Source organism: Poecilia formosa, unplaced genomic scaffold (assembly GCF_000485575.1).
Source record: "Poecilia formosa unplaced genomic scaffold, Poecilia_formosa-5.1.2 Scaffold438, whole genome shotgun sequence".
Classification (NCBI taxonomy): domain Eukaryota; kingdom Metazoa; phylum Chordata; class Actinopteri; order Cyprinodontiformes; family Poeciliidae; genus Poecilia; species Poecilia formosa.
Window position 1 is genome coordinate 89596 of NW_006800377.1, and position 19117 is coordinate 108712.

Here is a 19117-nt window from a genome sequence, read left to right on the forward strand (position 1 = left end):
CCAATAACTTTTAATAAATTAAATTAAGCGACTTCACTTAAATTAGCATCACCCGCTGGAGTCTGAACGCACTTCCTCCTGGTTCCCATCTGCAGAAAAATCTGCGCTAATTCATCAGTCAGTTGGATCTGTCTGATCCAAACAGATCAACTGAACTCTGTGAGTGTTTTACCCTGCGCGTAACACCTGGATTTTTTTTTTTTTTTTTTGCGTGGTTTCGCTTCTCCGAAACAGACAGATGTTACGTCTGCAGCTCCTCCAGAACGCCGCTCTCCTGGGTGACGTGCACAAAGGGTCCATTTCTTAAATCTTCTGGATGAGTTACTTCCAGCGGTTTTTAATTCTTCGCAGCGGCGTAGCCGCGTCCGCAGTGGTTGAGCAGCGCACTGCGCATGTTACAGTCTAATTAACTTTTGCATCGTCATTTATTTCCTCAAGATAAACTGCCGGCTCCTCAAATGGATTAACACAAAGTTGCATTCTCTTTAGTTTTCTCTGGTCTGTAATGGAGACTTGAATTTAACGCTCCTTTTCAACCAAAGGTTTCGAATGCGCTTCCTAACCAGAAGCTCCAAAGCGTTATTTAACAATATGAGGTGTTGTGTAATTTATTTTTAACATTGTATTTTCATACATTTTATGCTAGGGTTGCCCAAGTCTAGTTTTCCAGAGCTACCATCTGCAACTTTAGATGCGTTCCTTCTCTAACACACCTGGATCATTGACTCATTATAAGGCTCTACAGAACTGAGTTGCTGCTAATGAGGGAAGTCAACCTTTTGTCTGTGGTGTGTTTTAGCAGGCATGCATCTAAAAGTTGCAGTCTGAAGGACTGCACCTGGGCACTCCTGATTTGTACCGTCAATGTGGCCCGTTGAGGGGGGCCAATATGCTGAAGTGGCCCTCGGTGAAATTGAGTTTGACACCCCTGGTTTAAAGAATGATCAGCTTCCACACATTGATGACGTCAGCATTATGTTTTCATAATTCACTTAAGCTTTAGCTCTACATCTATAATATGTTTTTGCAAAATGCCTGCAGTTAAAACTACATGGAGTTAATGTTGCTCTGCTTTTTAATGAGTAACATGCAGGCTAGGTAACTTGTCTGGACAGGAAGTTTCCGACAGAAGCTTTAAAGGTTTGCAGCCTGTTAAAAGCTCTTCTGGAATCTGAAAATCTATGAAGCAGTGAATAAATCACATTTTGCACAAAAGGCTGGAAATAGAAGAATGAGAAATTTTCATGAAAAGAAAAAAGAAAAAGCTACCGTTTCTTCAGCTTTGCAGCATTTCCCGTTATGAGTTTCATACATTATTTTCTTGCTAAAAAGAATGTATGAAACTGAAGTTAGTGACAAAATCTTTTCAAAGATGAAAATATCTCAACAATCTGATGATTCTGGTAGGTTTGTGAGAAATTCTTTATTTGTGAAATGCAATTAACCTTTTATTTTTTAAAGTTACAATTACTATAAATATCACAAAATATATTTGTTAAAATAACTACAGTTTGCTTTCAAATAACTTTTTTAAATAGATCTCTTACTGGATAACATTAAAATGTGTTTATTCTGCTCTAGCTGTAGATACAACTTTACAATCACGTGTATAATAATGTATTTAGAAAGGCTCAGTGGACTTCCTCAGGCTTGTCTTTGCAGGTTCTGCACATTTCGGTCTGATTACGTGTACGATACCAGTTTATAGTACATGTTGCAAATCATTGTTTTCTCAGCTGATTGCTAAGGGCAGCACTAAACACCGGAGCAGAAAGTGATCACACTCTTAGAGCTGATAAATACTCACTATTTTAGAATTGTTATAGCATTTGGTGGTATAGAAACAAAAACAAGGACATGGAACAGTTTCATTAAAGCAGAAAGGCAGATTATCACTAAAATAGAAAAAACACAACTTTAGTATAAAAACTAAATTAGGATATTTCACTACAAGGAGTGTCTATTACATTTTTAATGTTTGTATAGTTTCTCCACAACAAATTTAAACCACAATAAAAAAACTGAGCTCATTTCATTGTAGCAAACTTACATTTGTTATATTTTCAGCTGACACTGATTCATTTTCACACTAAATCCAAACTGAAAAATCTGTTCCTCTCCTCGCCTGTGGTGGCGCTGCACCGGGAACTACTGAAGGAAAATATACTGAAACTTCCGAAGAAGACACTGACCACAACTTCCTTCCTCACAAAATGTAAACAACAATGGAGTGGCGTCAGATTTCAGGGGTTGTATGATTTCTCTTTTGTCTCTGGTGAAAGACCACAATGACGTTTCTCCCGTTAGTGCTAGGCTAATGCATTTGTTTTGGTTGTATTTAGCACCCTGCACTGTAGTCCATTTCCTGCTTTTGGAGCAGTCTCTGGTCCGCTTGGCGTTCACATTTGGATTTGAATGCACCAGAGTTCACTTTCAGTCTTTTGGTCTGCCTCAGAGCTTGATTACACATTTGCATCTCCGCAAACAAACCGGATTCTCTAAAAGAACCAGAGTTTGATTAAAGCGGACTAATCAGGGCTGGTGTGAATGCAACGTAAAGCTCCAAACACACCCCACTTACATGATGACAAATATTTAAATATAAGTGATAATTTTCCATCAAAGACAATTGAAAACAACTTCAGTTTGTTTATCATTTTTCCGTTTCATCTAGCCCAGTGGTTCTTAACCTTTTTTGAGGTACCGAACCCATCAGATTCATATGTGCATTCACTGAACCCTTCTTTTGTGATAAATAAAATTATTTTTTTTTTCAAAATTCAAGACATATGGGTGACCCAACTAGAGTCTAGTTAGGTCACTTTAAGAAGATCACCAAGTCTTCTTAAAAGGTAGAGTCTCTGAGAACAGTTCTTCAAAATGTAGTCAGTGTTTTCAGCTAAGTTGAGCTGACTGTCCATGAATGACCCAAATTTGCCAGTTTCAACAGGTTGGCCATCGAGAGAAACTGGAACTACTTTAAGGTCTTGTTTAGATCATTTAATTAGCTCTACATTCTTAAGAGAATGAAAAAGGTATAATAAATAATAAAGACTTTGCGGTATTCTGATTTAGTAATGTAATTATATTAATTGTGTTACCTCCCCCACGCCACTAGAGGCAGTAGCAGGCCCGAAAAGATGCAACTATGGAGCAGATTTAGAAGTACACCGAAAGCTACAGAATTTGGTAAAAACTTTGAGCTTTGCTGAAGTAATTAAAGACACAAGTTCAAATCCATGCTGAGAGTGGAGCTCCTTCAGTCAGTGCTCCTCCGCAGCTCTGATTGGCTCAGCAATGTAACCTGATCCTCTGCAGCAAGTGATGGCAAAGCGGGGCTCGTCATCACGACTTTACACAAGTGTGTCTTTACCTCCGCGGCAGAGGCTCCGCTGAACCCCGAGACTGACTCACCGAACCACTGGGGTTCGGTCGAACCCAGGTTAAGAACCACTGATCTAGAATGGCACAAAATATTTCTATTTGCATTCTTAACTCAACCAAATCATGTTTACCGCTGATCTGGAGATTTTCTGTCACCATGAGGACAAAACTCTACTTAACAAAGAGTGACTGAAGATCCCGTCCAGAACCCAAAACCAGGATAAAGAGGTTGAGTGAATTCTGTCTTGAAGGTATGGAGATGGATCGGTATTCCAGAAGAAACTCTGTAGAAGGACAGAGTGCCACCTGGATTGTCCACATACACTCCTACTTTGTGGTAGGGAGCAGAAGATGAGCAGGAGGAGATGAACTCCCTTTTGCTCTCATGGCAGACAGAATAACGACCCTCATCGGAGCAGCTCAGACTCCAGGACATCTTGTTGAATCCAAACTCACAGTCATTACTGCTTCCTTTACGCTGGACTCCTCTGTAGCTCACAGAGATCTCAACCTTCCCACTCCAAATAACCTCCCAGTAGCAGCGATCAGGAAGGCTTTCCTTGCACAGAACCTGGGGCCAGTAATCAAATCTCTCTTCATGGTCAGGGTAGGACTGGGCCTCATCCACACCAGTAACCTTCCTGTTGCCTTCAGACAGCTGGAGCTTTTTGTTCACTGCGTTTGTGTCGATGGTGAGTTGACGAGAATCTGATACAAACACAATGCAGATACAGTTATTGGTCATTTAATGACACCTTGAAGATGGCATGAATCAAATAAAAGCACACGTACACTTCTTCAGACCTGGTGTCAACCACTGGTCACCAGCAGGCTCCACCCTGAACAGAAGAGGGTTACACCATCAGTATCTTTCAGCAGCAAACATGGACATTACATGTTTCTCAAGCAGCTGGTAAAATGAGTGCAGCTTTCTCTCCTCAACCAGCTATCGGTATTGCTGCAGTTAACTTTACCATACCTCAGTTTTTCCGGTTTCCAGAAAGAATCCAATGCAGTCAGCTTATTCACCCCTTCCTCTCCTGGATGGTTGTAGCTCAAGTCCAACTCCTTCAGATGGCAGGGGTTGGAGCGCAGAGCTGAGGCCAGAGAAGCACAGCCTTCCCCTGTGATCAGACAGCCTGACAGCCTGCAGATACGCAATGAGCCATTAAACATATTTTTGTAGGAATTGCTTTTAATTATCTAAAACCAGACAATTCAATCAAAAGCAAATACACCTCATTCTGGAATGCCAGGAGAGCCAAAAGGGGCAAAGGAGCCCAGTTTACCATAATCATGCTGTGGACACATGACCACTTTTGTGAAAAATTAAAATCATAGTTTGAAGATGACAACAGAATAACAACTTCAGTCCGAGGTTACAAAGCTAAACATCTTCCTTCTGATGACTAGATTCTGATAATTGAACTATGAATATCACAAGATAGCCCTGGTGGAGCCAACATGAACAAGAAGCAAGTTCAATGTTGTGCCAAAAATAAAGACACGGCTCTTGTTTTAGTTACAGACAGACCAGATAAGCAATCAAAGCCACCCTTGTCCCTAAAAAATGCTGCAGAAGACATGTTCATAAGTCTTATCCAGGTTTCTAAAGCCTGCATGAACTGGAGAAATAAATACCTAGCATATTCTTCACGATCAGCCTGAAAGTCACCAAGAACTTTCCAAATCTGCTTTTTGGTTGAGGCTTCCTTTCAAACACCCTTAAACCAGATGCAAAATGTTGCTAATGCAGCTACATAAGGTGCAGTCCTCCTGCCCACTTGGTACCAATCTGGTACACCAGGAGTCTCCATACATCCTCCAGATTATTTAGCTGTTGCTGCAACTGGCAACAATGTATTTCTGGGCATATAGCCTGACAGCCACATCTACATTTTGGATCTTGAACATGTGCTGTTTGAATTTTCTGTCCCTTTTATATTATATTTCCTATTATGAACAAAACATCTCAAACAAATTGAAAAACAAAATACCACTAAGATTTAGACCAGAAGAATCATTCCTCCAGATCATACCTACACAAAAACCCACATGGACAGTGAAGTCCTCCAGAGCACAAAGGAATTCCTAATTTTTAAATGTAAATTACCTTATTCAATAATAACCTGCAGCTAAATTGTATGTGTTCCCTTTCATGTGCGATTAGATATGATCTCCTCAAAATTGTACTTTGAGAGACTAACACAAATACATAAGGAAAAAATGTACTAGTTCAAGGAAAGGTTACCTTAGAGTCGTTAGAGTGCATTGTTCACTTCCGAGTCCTCCACATAGAAGCGTTACTCCCATATCCGTCAGGTCATTGTTACTCAAGTCCAACTCTCTCAAATGAGAAGACTGAGAACTTAGAACTGTGGAAAGGGTCGCACATGTGCTTGGCGAAAGGTTACAGACACTTAATCTGAGAAAACACAGCAGGAGAAGGGAACTCTCAACACCTGACCTTCTCCACCAAATGCAACTCAGCAGTTTATTGTTACTGGATAAATACAAAGTGTATCATACTTACAGGGCTTTGTTGGACACTTCGAGAACTGGTAGCAACCTCGCAAAGTCCTCATCTGAACTGATAAATTTCTTCAAATCAAACAGATCCAGATCTTTTTCTGATGACAGTAAGATGAAGACCAGAGCTGACCACTGGGCAGAAGACAGCTTATCTGTGGAGAGACTTCCTGAACTCAGAGACTCTTGGACTTCTTCTACAAGGGCAAGATCATTCATTTCACTTAGGCAGTCAAAAAGATTGATGATTTTGTCAGCAGGCAACTTCTCACTCATCTTCCTCTTTATGTATTGGACTGCTTCATCAGTGGTTTCTGTACTGGGCTGTTCTCGTGTCAACAGGTCCTTCAAGAGAGTCTGATTAGTCTGGAGAGAAAGACCCAGAAAGAAGCGGAGGAACAAGTCCAGGTGGCCATTGGGACTTTTTAAGGCCATGTCTACTGCACTCTGGAAGAACTGATGTTTTTCATGTTTTCTTTTAGATTTTTGGGGAAATGTCTGATTTTCTTCAAGAAGATTGACTCCAGAGTTGATGAAGGTCAGATGAACATGAAGAGCAGCCAGAAACTCCTGAACACTCAGATGGACGAAGCAGAACACCTTGTCCTGGCACAGCCCTCGCTCCTCTCTAAAGATCTGGGTGAACACTCCTGAGTACACTGAGGCTGCTCTGATATCGATGTCACAATATTTAAGATCAGATACATAGAATATCACATTTCCTTTCTGCAGCTGATCAAAAGCCAGTTTTCCCAGAGACTCAATCATCTTCTTGTTGTCTGGACTCCAGAGTGGATCTGTTTCAGATCCTCCATCATACTTGACCTTCTTCACTTTGGTCTGAACCACCATGAAGTGGATGTACATCTCAGTCAGTGTCTTAGGCAGTTTTCCTCCCTCTCTGGTCTCCAACATATCCTCCAGAACTGTAGCAGTGATCCAGCAGAAGACTGGGATGCGGCACATGATGTGGAGGCTTCGTGATTTCTTAATGTGGGAGATGATGCTGTTAGCCTGCTCCTCACTGCTGAATCTCTTCTTGAAGTACTCCTCCTTCTGTGGGTTGGTGAACCCTCTAATCTCTGTCACCATGCCAACACACTGAGGAGGGATCTGATTGGCTGCTGCAGGTCTTGTGGTTATCCAGAGGAGAGCAGAGGGAAGCAGTTTCCCCCTGATGAGGTTTGTCAGCAGAACATCCACTGAGCTGGACTCTGTAACATCAGTCAGGATCTCCTTGTTGTTGAAGTCCAGAGGAAGTCGACTCTCATCCAGGCCATCAAAGATGAACAGAACCTGGAACTGTTCAAAGTTACTGATTCCTTTGGTTTCAGTAAAGAAGTGATGAATCAGTTCCACCAAGCTGAACCTTTTCTCTTTCAGCACATTCAGCTCTCTGAAGGTGAATGGAAATATGAACTGGATGTTCTGGTGGGCTTTGTCTTCAGCCCAGTCCAGAGTGAATTTCTGTGTTAAGACTGTTTTCCCAATGCCAGCCACTCCCATGGTCAGAACTGTTCTGATTGGCCTATCAGTGCCTGGTACGGCCTTAAAGAGGTCTTCTAGCTCTATAGCCATTTCTGGTCTGTGTGGTTTCCTGGATGCTGTTTCAATCTGTCTGACCTCATGTTCCTGGTTGACCTCTCCAGTCCCTCCCTCTGTGATGTGGAGCTCTGTGTAAATCTGACTCAAATGCATTGGTTTTCCAGCTTTAGGAACCCCTTCAAAGATCTGCTGAAGTGTGTTCTTCATGTTTGCCTTAAGATTACTTTGGCAGGTGACAGGAGAACCTAAAATAATAATAAAAAAGTAGCAGTTAAAATCACTAGTACCTCTTCTCTCGTGCGTGTAATAATCAACACACTTCTATCAACTCTTTGGTTCAACAGAAAATAGCCAAGGCAAAGATATTTGTGTACCGTCTTGATTCTTGGTGGTTAGGTTTCAGGATTCATCCATCTCTGTGTATTTAGATTGTTTACTTGCTTTTCCTCACAACTGCACCCAGTTTCTAATCAACCAGCTACTCATTGTCTTCAATCACCTCTCTTGCATAAATCTCTCTCAGTCAGTCAGCTCTTGGTCAGAGTAGGTAAGAGGTAAAACTATTAAAATCATTAATTTTGTTCTCGTTCATCCTTGGCCAGTTTGCAACACAACCAGTCTGATAGTAGACCAGAACTTTATAGTAGTGTAACTGAGTTGTAAGAAAGAAGTATTTTTGTTTCTAAATGTGATTAATGAGGTAAGGGTAAAAAAGAGTGTTAACCAAAGCAACATGGATATCAAGCAGCTTAAAATATTTTGGAGTGGTTACAATATGGTCAAATAGCTGCAACTGGAAATATGGTGAAGTTTTAATGAATCTTATGGAGATAAAGAAATAGATATGCATCACCAATTCTTTCAGCTTTATAATTACATACAATTATCTGTCCATAGCAATCATGTTGAAAATCATTCAGATGTTTAAACCTAATAAATATTTACTGTTCCCAGAAAGAAATCCATCTAAGAAGATCAACATCACTGTACATGTTGAAGAAGCTAAGGATTCAAGTTAAAGCCGTATTGTTAGAAGTCCATTCATGATGCACCTATTGGATAGAAATGATTGTTCAGAGTGAAATGATCACTTACTGTTGAGCAGGCGTGTAGCCAGATCCTCCTGATTCAACTTCTTCAGGAAGCTCACAGTGATGTGAAGTAAGTGCTCTCTGTTCTTCCTCCTGTGCTCCTCATCCTCACCCTCCATCTGACTCTCTAAACACTGTGAGCCAAATGGACTCAGATATGTTTTAAACATGTTTAACTGTTCCTTTATATAAGGGAACATGTTTTGTTCCACCTCCTGAAAAGCAACACAAGATGAAGGACGTCAGACTGGATCAGAACATCAGATGGACAGACTGAAGGTTCTCTGGTCTACAAAGACTGAACAGAACCAAAGTACAGACCATAAATGTGGAGTCCAGCTGGGTTTGAAGCTGCTGGGCAGTCGGACTAGTGGGAACCTCTGAGCTCTGCTGGTCCACTCTGTGGAGGAACCAGGAGCAATTAGCAGATATTGTGTTTTTCTAAAATGATACAAACGCTGATTAATTACATACTTTACTTTCTGTATGGAAGAATATTTACTGAAAGTTTTTCTTATCTTTATCTCAGCTCTGGTTAAGGTTGTCCTAGTTAAAGCCTCCTTTCCCTTCCCTATATCTGTCCAGCTGCAGCTGACTGGTTATACTTGGTAGCTCCCAGTAAAACTGTCTTTAACTCACATAACTGAATAATCTCATATCTATATTTTACTTTGTGCTTTATGGACAAATTCTGCATTTCAAATTTCCAACTTTTCCAGACATAGTAAATTTATCTGGCAGTTTTTTGTTTTTTTACAACATTTTTTAAATTTGAGCAGAAAACATATGTGAGGGAGTCTTACCATCTACACAATCAACATATTAAAAACAAAATGCTAAAGATGAGTTTTCTGTTTTATTTGGACAAACAGTAATATTTCAAAAGAAAATGGAATAGAAGAATCAGAATAGATTTTTACAAATTATCTAAAGCTGAGAAATACCCTGCATGATCTACTGTACTTATCCATTTTTCCCATTTTTAGTCCTGAATTTGTCAAACGCTGCAAATAGGGCTGAGTGACACGGAACTATTTTTAAATAAATCCATAACTGCTGTGAGGAGACGCTGCAGCTACTGGGAATAAAAAAAACACAAGAACTATCCATAGAAGGGTAAAGAATGGCTTTTATGGTAAATGTTATTCTGAAACTGTAAAACTTTTGTGGTAGAAATAAAATGCTGTTCTAAAAGTTGAAACTTCGACATGTTCAAGTCCTTTATGGTTTGATATTCTCCTGAATTAAAATAAAACAACCTTAGATGATTAGAGACAACTCACCCCTTAAAATCAATGAGCCGACCCCTTGATGAGTCACTGTGTAGGGATCCAGGTTCTGGTTCTGGTCCATGTTGCTTCCTGTGAAAACATGTGGCTTGATGATGTGAGGACAGCAGGAGATGTTTGCCAGATGAGTCAGAAAGATTTAAGCAGCAACACTGATCCCTCTTTGCTTCACAGCAATGTTTCAACTTTGACTAGGCCACTTCATAGCCTTCATTTTGTTTGTCTTTCTAAGCCAATCATATGGTGGTGTTCTCCATCAGGTCACCTTCAGGATTTCCTGCTGGAGAGACTCATGGTTCCTCCAGCTGTAAAGCATTCCAGACCATCATACTACCACCACCATGCTTAACTCTTGGAATTATGTTCTTGTTCTATTTCGTCTCGCCGAGCTTTTTTTCACAGAATGCATGTAGCACATAGGTTGGTGATACAATGATAGATGTAAACGACAAAACCAAGCTAACAAGGGGTTATTAGCAGCTAACTAGCAGTAGCAACAAGCACCTCAAGTCACCAAACACAATGAAGATGTCTGTGTGCTACTCAAACTTGCCTGATAGTAAAACCCCATGAGAATAAAATAATAAACATAGAAAATATGAGATTAAATAGTCCTGCCATGACAGAATTTAATTCCTGTGATTAACATATTTAAGGCCAAATTATATTTTTTATGAATATAGGACATTTTAAGGCCTTAATTTTAAGTAGCGGTGGGCATTTATTGTATCGTTCATCATTTATGTGATAAATTTCTTAATATGATTAAATATGATTATTCTGAATTATGATATTTAAAACCACCAGCACTGTAGATGTTATTGTTAATTTGCTTTATTCTCCTCTTTTTGTTCAATTAAAGTATCAATAAAAATGAATTCATTAAAAAATATGATTAAATGAAGTTACTGTGTGCAGTTTAATGACACAAAAGCACTTCTTTATGGTGTTGGTGTCCTGAAGAAGTGTTTTATAAATGGAAATGTTTTTCAAGAGTAGTGTTTGTGCTTGTGGGGCTATAATTGCTGTGACACACAGTTGCAGCCATACTGTCATCTAAAAGAGAAATAATACCATAAAATATCGTTATAAAACTTTATGTTCATATTTTATATACATTGATTTAAGGTTATTTTAAGGATGCAGACATCCTGATTGAATTTCTTTAAAGCTTGCTTTTTGGGTTCTGTTAGCCTACTTCCTGTTGTCAGGAAAGTTCTTGTTGCTCAGCTTTTACCACTTCAGGTAAAACATCAGATGATTAAACATTTTTCTAAACAGAGATTTTTACTTTAATGGTTTTAAACTTGATCACATTTGACTGTCCTAACATCTAGAGACAGCTCACCTCTTTCTAGGAGGCTGGCTTTGTTTAAAATCAATGAGCCGACCCTTCGACTTGTCACTGCACATGGACTCGCAGCTCGGTCCAGATCCAGTCTCTGGTTCTGGTTCTGGTTGTTTCCTGGGAATAAAAATGGTTTGTGATGAGAGTGCTGAGCTCTGACATGGAGAAGACTCAGACGGTGACCTCACCTCTTAGAGGGACGGACTGCGGCCCCTCCGTCCTCAACCTGATCCATCCTGCTCAGCTCACACACCGTCTACCTTCATCTGAAACATCAAAACACAGATTAAACCTGACAGCTACACATAAACAAAATTAAAGTAAATATTCAGATTCACTGGCAGTCATTCTCTACATCTGCTACATCTGATGTCAGGTGAAAAAAATCTGCAAATATCTTAGTACCTTTGAATTAAGACAAAACTAATTTACAAGTAACTTTTCTGCAAGAAATATGAGCTTGTTTTAAATCAATAATTCCTTAATATGCTTAAAAAAGTAATTGTTCTGGCAGATTATTTCACTGATAATATGGGAGCAGTAATCTGCCAATGCAATAAGTACTTTTTAATCAATATTAAGCTCATATTTCTTACTGCAAAAGTTACTTTTAAGTAAGATATTTTTACTAGAAACTAACCAAAAATACTTGATAAGATTTTGTGTTTTTGCAGTGAGAGCATATTCTCCAAGATCAATAAACTTTAAATTCTAATGAACATTTAACACTGGAACTGGAAGATATTTTATATGTCCCAAATAAATAAACAAATCATCAAAAACAAATAAAATTAATTATCCTTAAAAAGGCCTAGTTGAGATTAAAACACCAGACTTTTATCATCCTGTTTTTGTTTTAATGGAAAGAGAAAGAAAAGAGAAAAACAATAAATCTCTCAACTGGAAACTGTTTGTTTTAATGTATCATTTGATGAACTAATTTATTGCTTATTGCAACAGGATTATCTCTTCATCGTTTTAATCATTGCAGGAGAAACTGATTTACAAATTGTTCCCTGACTGAAGAATGGAGAATGGTTCAGATACCCTCCAGTTACCCCACAGCATATCAGTGGACTTTGACTAGGCCTTTTATGGCTCAGCCACTCCTCTGTGGATTTCCTGGTGCACTGGGTCATCATCATGTTTTTATTCAGCTTCAGCTTAGTCACAAATGGTTTCAGATTTTCTTGATGCATGATAGGAATCTCTAATTCTGAGCTGAACAGGGTCTGCTGCAGCAGAACGTTCCCAAATCATGACACTTCCACCTCCATGCTTCGGTTAGGATGGGGTTCTGTTCCCATCAAGCTGGATCTGGGTTATAATAAACATTATTCCAGATGATTCCGTTTTAGGCCCATATTTCCAGAACTTCTGCTCTTTTTCTGCGTTCTCTCTAGGAAACTTCAGCAGGACTTTTATGTTTTTATTAGAGACCAAAGGTCGCCTGCTTGTTCACGTTCCACTTGATTTAAACTTGTTCAGCCTCTTTCTGAGTGGGCCGACATGAACCGTCATATCAGCAGGAAACAAATATCCAATCAGCATCGATTCAAACAGAGAAATTATGAAGAAAATAACCAATCGAAACCAACAGAGCAGCAGCACCTTGCTGCCACCAGGGGGCGCCTCGTCATCTGACACACGTGTGTGAATTTAGCCATTTTAAGGTGGAATAAATCTGTGAAATTTAATTATTTCAGACATTCTCTTTTTCTTGTACTGACAAAACGTTTTGTTTTTACTTTTGTGCTTATTTTCTGTAACGTTAAGATTATTCTTAAATACCAACATTTCCAAACATTAGGAAAAAAAACACTGCAAAGCACTTTGGTGCAGTTAATAGTTGTTTTTAATGTGCTATGTAAATAAATTTACGTTTGTTTAAAAAATGTTCCAGAAAAAGTCATAGAGACATAAGAATGTTGTATAAACGCTACAGTTTATTAAACAACATAGAGTCACTGAAGAATAAAGTTGAGCTGCAGAATAATTAATTTAATAAGCACCTTATTGATTAGCCAGATTAATTGGCTTTCTGTCGCACTCTATAGATGTTATTTTCCTTCTTTTTAAAAACACTCTTTATTCCCTTTAGAGAATTAACGTATCAAGGACTTTCCAATTACGGTATGTATGACGGTCTTCCTGTATGCAGATTGATGCAGCTGCGCCTTTTTTCCGGCGTGTTTCTTAGAGTTTACAGGTTGTTTCATAATAATAATAAAAAATTCTCCAGCAGCTTCTCACCTTCAGCCGCCCTTAATAACTTGTAGCGTAAATAAAAAGAGCCGGAGAGCCAGAGCTGCTCTCCGGCGGCTGTCCGTTAGAACTCTGTCCGGTTTAAGTGCGTCAGACAGCGGGGAGAGCAGCGGCTCCTCTCCGGTCCTCCGGAGGCTGAACAGGTATTACAGAAAAATCTGTAACACCTGTTTGGAGAAACTCCACACGAAGAACAATGTCTCCCTTTTCATCTGCTGACCGACAACTAACTCTGGCGCTGAAAATTTTCCTCTAACTCTGCTCAACCATCATGGCGGACAGGAGAAACAGTCCCTTCTTATTATCGAGCTCCCCGTTTCGTTTCCGCTGGCAGGTCGTTACTGTGATGTCTGCAGAGACATCACAGTACCGATGTGATGTCTCGTTACTGTTGAGAAGAGCTGAACTCTTCTCAACTGATTTTAACAAGTAAAGCATTAAAACTGGTTATGTTACCTTCAGATAGAGGCTTGAACGTAGAAAATCAGCTGCGCCATTCCGAGGGTAAAAGTGAAAGTAAAAGAAAACATGGTGTGGTGCAAACTTAAAGGGGCAGCATTGAGGAGTCAGCCGTGTCCCCCTGGACTGGAAGCTTCTTTTTATCTCATAGTGGCAAACTTTCTTTTATTCCTATCTTGATTTGACAAAGTTTGCTGCCCCTCCACCATAGTCTTCCTCAAATCTAAAAAGGTGTCAAAAGTTTGTGCAGCATAGCTTTTTGTTTGTGCTGTGATCATTTTAAAGATAATAAATGTGAATAAATAGATACATAAATAAACCAACAAAATGAAAGTTTCAAGGTCAGAAAGTCAATCAGCCACTCCTCCCCCATTACTCAAATTAAACAAAATTGGTGTCAAATGTTTTTCTACCTTTGTGCAGTAACGTTTTTTATTAGTGCCATTATTTTGAAGATATTAATACAAAAAATTACATAAGTCATCTATGAATGACCTCATTACTTAAGAAAACATTTTGATGTTTGAGACAGAATCTAAACACCTAGTAAACTAAATATTTTTTTTACTTCAACATTAACTGTCTGTAATAAGACAAAAGAATTTTAAACTTTGAAATTTGGAGTTACTTGATATATTTTTGCAATGTGAAGTATTTTGAGAAAAGATTGTAGCAGAACATTTCCAATATGACACGTTGTATAGATTCTACAGACACACTTACATCCATGCTTTTAAAGTTGAGAAACAGTTTATTAATTATGAAAATTAATTTGAGAATGACTGGACCACGGTGATGTACCTGTGAAACAACAAATATGGCATTTATCTTCCAAAAGAACTTCCAAAAGTTCTTGGTATTTGGTTTAAATGCTTCTCTAGCAAAGGGGGCCAGTGGTTCTTACAGACGATACAGAGCTATTGGTGAAAAAGAAGTTAAAACCAACATAAAGAGGTTCTGCAATCGTTGCGTTGAATGTGTGGATGTGGCTCAGGGAATCTGCGTCAACAGTGAAAAAGGACAGAGTTCCAGCCGGACAGTCCAAGTACATCGCTATTTTTGGAGAAACAGGATGGTTAGAGAAATTTACAGAAGATAGTTTGGTATTATCTTTCCAAATTGAGTAACCAATATCAGAACATCCCAAACTCCAGCTGAGATCCATCGATTCCAGTGGAGAGTCCCTGTCCTTGTCTTCCTCTTCCCTTTCTCTGTTTACTGACACGTCAATCTCTCCTGTCCACTCGACTTCCCAGTAACAACGGCCAGTAAGACCATTACTACAGAGCAGCTGATAAGGCTCCTCATAGTCAGGAAACGTCTCCTCTTCCACACGCATCACCTTCCTGTTGTCTTCAGAAAGCTTCAGGTTTCTGCTCACCATGTTTCTGTCGATGGTGAGTTGACAGGAATCTGATGGAAAGAAACACAATCCAGCTGCAGTTATTGATCATTTATTGACATATTGTTGTTGATGATGATATGACGGCTTAAAGCCGCTTTGTTGTCATGAATCAGATGAAAAACACTTACACTTCCTCAGACCTGGAGTCAACCAACGGACTCCAGCAGGCTCCGTCCTGAATGGAGGAGTCAGATTTAGACAACTTTGTTCAAACAGAGTTTTCACAAATTAAAAAAAGGTCTTTGGTGTAGAATGGCGCCTGGGTTGCACTGACACATGAAGAGATTTTACAATAGTCCAGGCATTATTTTAACAATCTGTTTTCCCATCAAAAGGTAAAAAGGTAAAGGTAAGGTTCTGACTCTTCAAGTAACAAACTGTAAAGATTGATCCCCTCTCTTTCTGCATACCTGAGAGTCTCCAGTCCCCAGTTTGGGTCATCCAGGCCTGCTGACAGCAGCTTTAGTCCTGATTCTCCTGGATGATTGTAACTCAGGTCCAGTTGCTTCAGCGCTGAAGGCTTGGAGCTCAGAGTTAAAGCCAGGGAAGCACAGCCTTCCTCTGTGATCATGCAGCCTGACAAGCTGCAAATGGACAACAAGAAAGCTAAAATAAAGCTAATTTTAGCTTTATTTGATCAAATTTAACAAGTTTTCTGAGGGAAAATATTGTTTCTATTATCTTAAACTGAATGAATGAAAACATGTACCAGAATAGCAAAGTGGGTAAGGTTTCATAAGTAGCACTGCTAATCTCCCACATCATTCTTATATTTATATACTCTGCTATCATAGTGGAATATTGGAACCGTTTCTCTGAATAAAATGCTACAATTAAAAAAAAAGATTTCCTTAACTTATTAAGGCTATTATCAGATTAACTAATGATCAGCAGCATTAATGTCTTTGTGATTTCCAAGTAATTTTAACATGAGCATTGTCTTTTACATTCATGCTCATTAGTTCTTCATAATTTAAAATTTTTAAATGTATTTACAGTTACAGTGTTAAATGTTCATTAGAATTTAAAGTTTATTTATATCTGAGAATGTGTTCTTATGTTATTTTGCCATAACCATTATATAAGTGGAAAATGGTCTCAACACAAAAATATTACTTATCGCAATAATTTCTGGGACAATTTATCATCCAGAAAAACTTATAATTGTGACAGAACTAACAACTTCCCCTTTTTGGCTCAGTTGTTTCTTCATAAAAACAAACAACAGCAACAGGACACAATTTATTTGTATTTTCTGCTTATTGATCCAGTCAAGACTGTAACTCAGAGACTGAGCTGAAAACACTAAAGAACTTTGACTGAACCTACCTGAGCGACTCAAGCTTGCAGTTTGGACTCTCCAGTCCCTCACACAGAAGCTGCACCCCAGAGTCCTGGAGGTCATTGTTGCTCAGGTCCAGCACTCTCAAAAGTGACGTGTGAGAAGACAGGATGGAGCAGACGGATTGGCAGCTTCTGTCTGACAGGTCACACAGACTAAGTCTATAAAGGCAAAAACAAAAAACATGTGAACAATAATCTGATGAACACATTCCAAGCTGCAGTACTGAAGTAAACTATTTTCCTCAGATTGCCTAAAAAAACTATAATTACTGAACTGTGCTTTTGAGTTGTTTTTTTAATTTAAGTTTTGTTTATTTTATTATCATTAATCTTTTATTCTTTCCATTCCCTGTCTCATATCGATGTTACTTTTCAGTACCTGAGCGTTTCTAGTTTGCAGTGTGAACTCTGCAGCCCAGCACACAGCTGCTTCACTCCTGCATCCTGCAGGCTGTTGCTGCTCAGGTCCAGCTCTCTCAGACTACAAGGCCGGGAGCAGAAAAGTGACGACAATCTCTCACAGCTTTTATCGGACAAGTTGCAGCGATTCACTCTGACGACACAGCAAGAAAGATGACATGTCAGGCCGTGGTGAGTGACTGTATGATGCACCACGGCAAAACCAGGAACAAGTCCACAGAGCAGAAATGGAGGGGGAAAAAAGAGACATTATAAGCAAAGTGAAACTTGGCATATAACATCTACAGAGAAAGCCACTAAAAGAATGTGGAAAAAATGTTAATACTTTTGAAAATTGTGTAAGCAAGGGTTGAGCTAAGCACTGTTGCCCTTTGCTTAAACCTCTTTGTAAGATTTCAGAAACTGAAAGGTTATAAAACAAGCAAAAAAAAACACTAGCACAGTAGAATTTTTACAAAGCTTATTTTAGGGGAAGGTAAGTGCAGTAAACATCTTAAAGTTACCAAAAAATGCAAAACAGAAAATTATCTCAACTATGAGCGCATTAGTGGACGTGTGCCCATCATAGCCAGGTAGTAGCTAGTTACATTTAATAATTATTTTAAATCTACTTTTATATGTATTTTTACTATGCTGTACGTTTTGCTTTTACTTCAGTAATTTTATTATGAAGTATCGATACTGAGTTGTTTTAGCCAAAAATTCACCAATCATAGACACACACCTGCAGTTTTTGTTAAAGTTTAATTAAGTTTTTTTAAACAAAACTGACTTGGAAAAATTCATTTTGCCTGATTTTGTTATTTTTTTGTTACTTATATAAATTATTGCACTTACAGCCTTAAAATTAAAACATTTCCATTTAATTTATATTTTGGTCCATCTGATAATGTAATCTTTAAATATTAAATGATCGATAATTTGATCAGTTACTTATAGACTTTTTACCAAATGCTTTATTACATTTGAGTAATTTATTGGACAGCTACATTTTGATTTTACTTGAGTAACAATATGTTGAAGTAGTGCAACTCTTACTGGACTATAATTTTTTGCTACTCTGCACACCCTATAGCCCATTAATTAGATGTAAACTAACCTCAGAATTTCCAGTTTACAATCAAGATTTTTCACTCCAGGCAGCAGCAGATCTAGTCCAGAGTCCTCCAGATTGTTGTTACTTAAATCTAGCTCCATTATGCTACATATTGGGGTGCTGAGAATGGAGCACAAGGCCTCACATGTTCTCCTAGAGAGCTCACAACCTCCCAGTCTGTATAAATCACAAATTAGTACAATAAATGTGCAGGAAATTAGAGATAAGAAACATCTGTATTGCTCTATACTCACAAAGCTGTAATGGAGACCTTGACCACTGGCAGCAGCATCAGAAGAACGTTCTCTGAATCACCATAATTCTTGAGTTCAAAGACATCCAGATTACTTTCTGAAGACAGAATGATGGAGACCAGATCTGACCACTCAGCAGGAGACAAGTCATGCGTTCTGAGGCGTCCTGAAGTCAGGTACCGCTGGATCTCCTCCACTACTGAACTATATTTAGTTTCATTCAGACAGTGGAACAGACACAACATTTTCTCAAAGCATAGAGATTTTTCAGTGTATTTCTTTATGCACTGGTCTGTGTGCTGATTCCTCTGTGAGTTATTTGTGGTCCATTTAAGCAGGCCTTTAAGGAGAGATTGGTTGGTCTGGAGAGAAAGACCCAGAAGGAAGCGGAGGAAGAGATCCAAGTGTCCATTCGGACTGTCTAAGGCCTTTTCCACTGCACTCTGGTAAAGAACATTTAGATCAGGCTCTTTACCTTCTACTAAGGTGTTCCTGTCCATCAGGTTCTCACAATGTTCAGTAAAGGTCAGATGAACATGAAGAGCAGCCAGAAACTCCTGAACACTCAGATGGACAAAGCAGAACACCTGGTCCTGGTACAGCCCTCTCTCCTCTCTAAAGATCTGTGTGAACACTCCTGAGTACACTGAGGCTGCTCTGATATCGATGCCACACTCTGTCAGGTCTG

At 39.0% G+C, this 19117-nt stretch overlaps 2 protein-coding genes and 1 long non-coding RNA gene across 4 annotated transcripts in view; 1 reads left to right on the forward strand and 2 right to left on the reverse strand.

The window, feature by feature from the left end:
- Nucleotides 1-947: 947 nt before the first annotated feature.
- On the forward strand, nucleotides 948-2010 carry LOC107833735 (uncharacterized). Its single transcript, XR_001659498.1, has 2 exons — nucleotides 948-1677; nucleotides 1791-2010. It is a non-coding gene; the product is annotated as an uncharacterized LOC107833735 (long non-coding RNA).
- A 1304-nt stretch (nucleotides 2011-3314) lies between these two features.
- LOC103155601 (protein NLRC3-like) lies at nucleotides 3315-14013 on the reverse strand. Of its 2 annotated transcripts, XM_016663692.1 has the most exons (12): nucleotides 13908-13969; nucleotides 13440-13801; nucleotides 11375-11452; nucleotides 11187-11303; nucleotides 9833-9910; nucleotides 8871-8949; nucleotides 8554-8764; nucleotides 5918-7703; nucleotides 5636-5809; nucleotides 4364-4531; nucleotides 4177-4223; nucleotides 3315-4092 (listed from the first exon to the last, which is right to left on the reverse strand). In XM_016663692.1, exons 3-12 carry the CDS (start codon nucleotides 11419-11421, stop codon nucleotides 3560-3562), a joined length of 3240 nt encoding a protein of 1079 aa, XP_016519178.1. In that variant the 5' UTR covers nucleotides 11422-11452; nucleotides 13440-13801; nucleotides 13908-13969; the 3' UTR covers nucleotides 3315-3559. The 2 variants fall into 2 exon arrangements, with proteins under 2 accessions (XP_016519178.1, XP_007577401.1); XM_007577339.2 differs by lacking the exon at nucleotides 13440-13801 and having other exon boundaries at nucleotides 13908-14013.
- A 628-nt stretch (nucleotides 14014-14641) lies between these two features.
- The window catches only part of LOC103155600 (NACHT, LRR and PYD domains-containing protein 3-like), a 10402-nt gene continuing 5926 nt past the window's right edge, over nucleotides 14642-19117 (reverse strand). Inside the window, exons 7-13 of the mRNA XM_007577338.2 lie at nucleotides 18430-19114; nucleotides 18179-18352; nucleotides 17039-17212; nucleotides 16645-16818; nucleotides 15726-15899; nucleotides 15444-15490; nucleotides 14642-15323 (exon numbers count right to left, since the gene is read on the reverse strand). Of these exons, the coding sequence (XP_007577400.2) occupies nucleotides 14788-15323; nucleotides 15444-15490; nucleotides 15726-15899; nucleotides 16645-16818; nucleotides 17039-17212; nucleotides 18179-18352; nucleotides 18430-19114 (1964 nt within the window). The 3' untranslated portion in view covers nucleotides 14642-14787. The remainder of the gene's footprint in view (nucleotides 15324-15443; nucleotides 15491-15725; nucleotides 15900-16644; nucleotides 16819-17038; nucleotides 17213-18178; nucleotides 18353-18429; nucleotides 19115-19117) is intronic.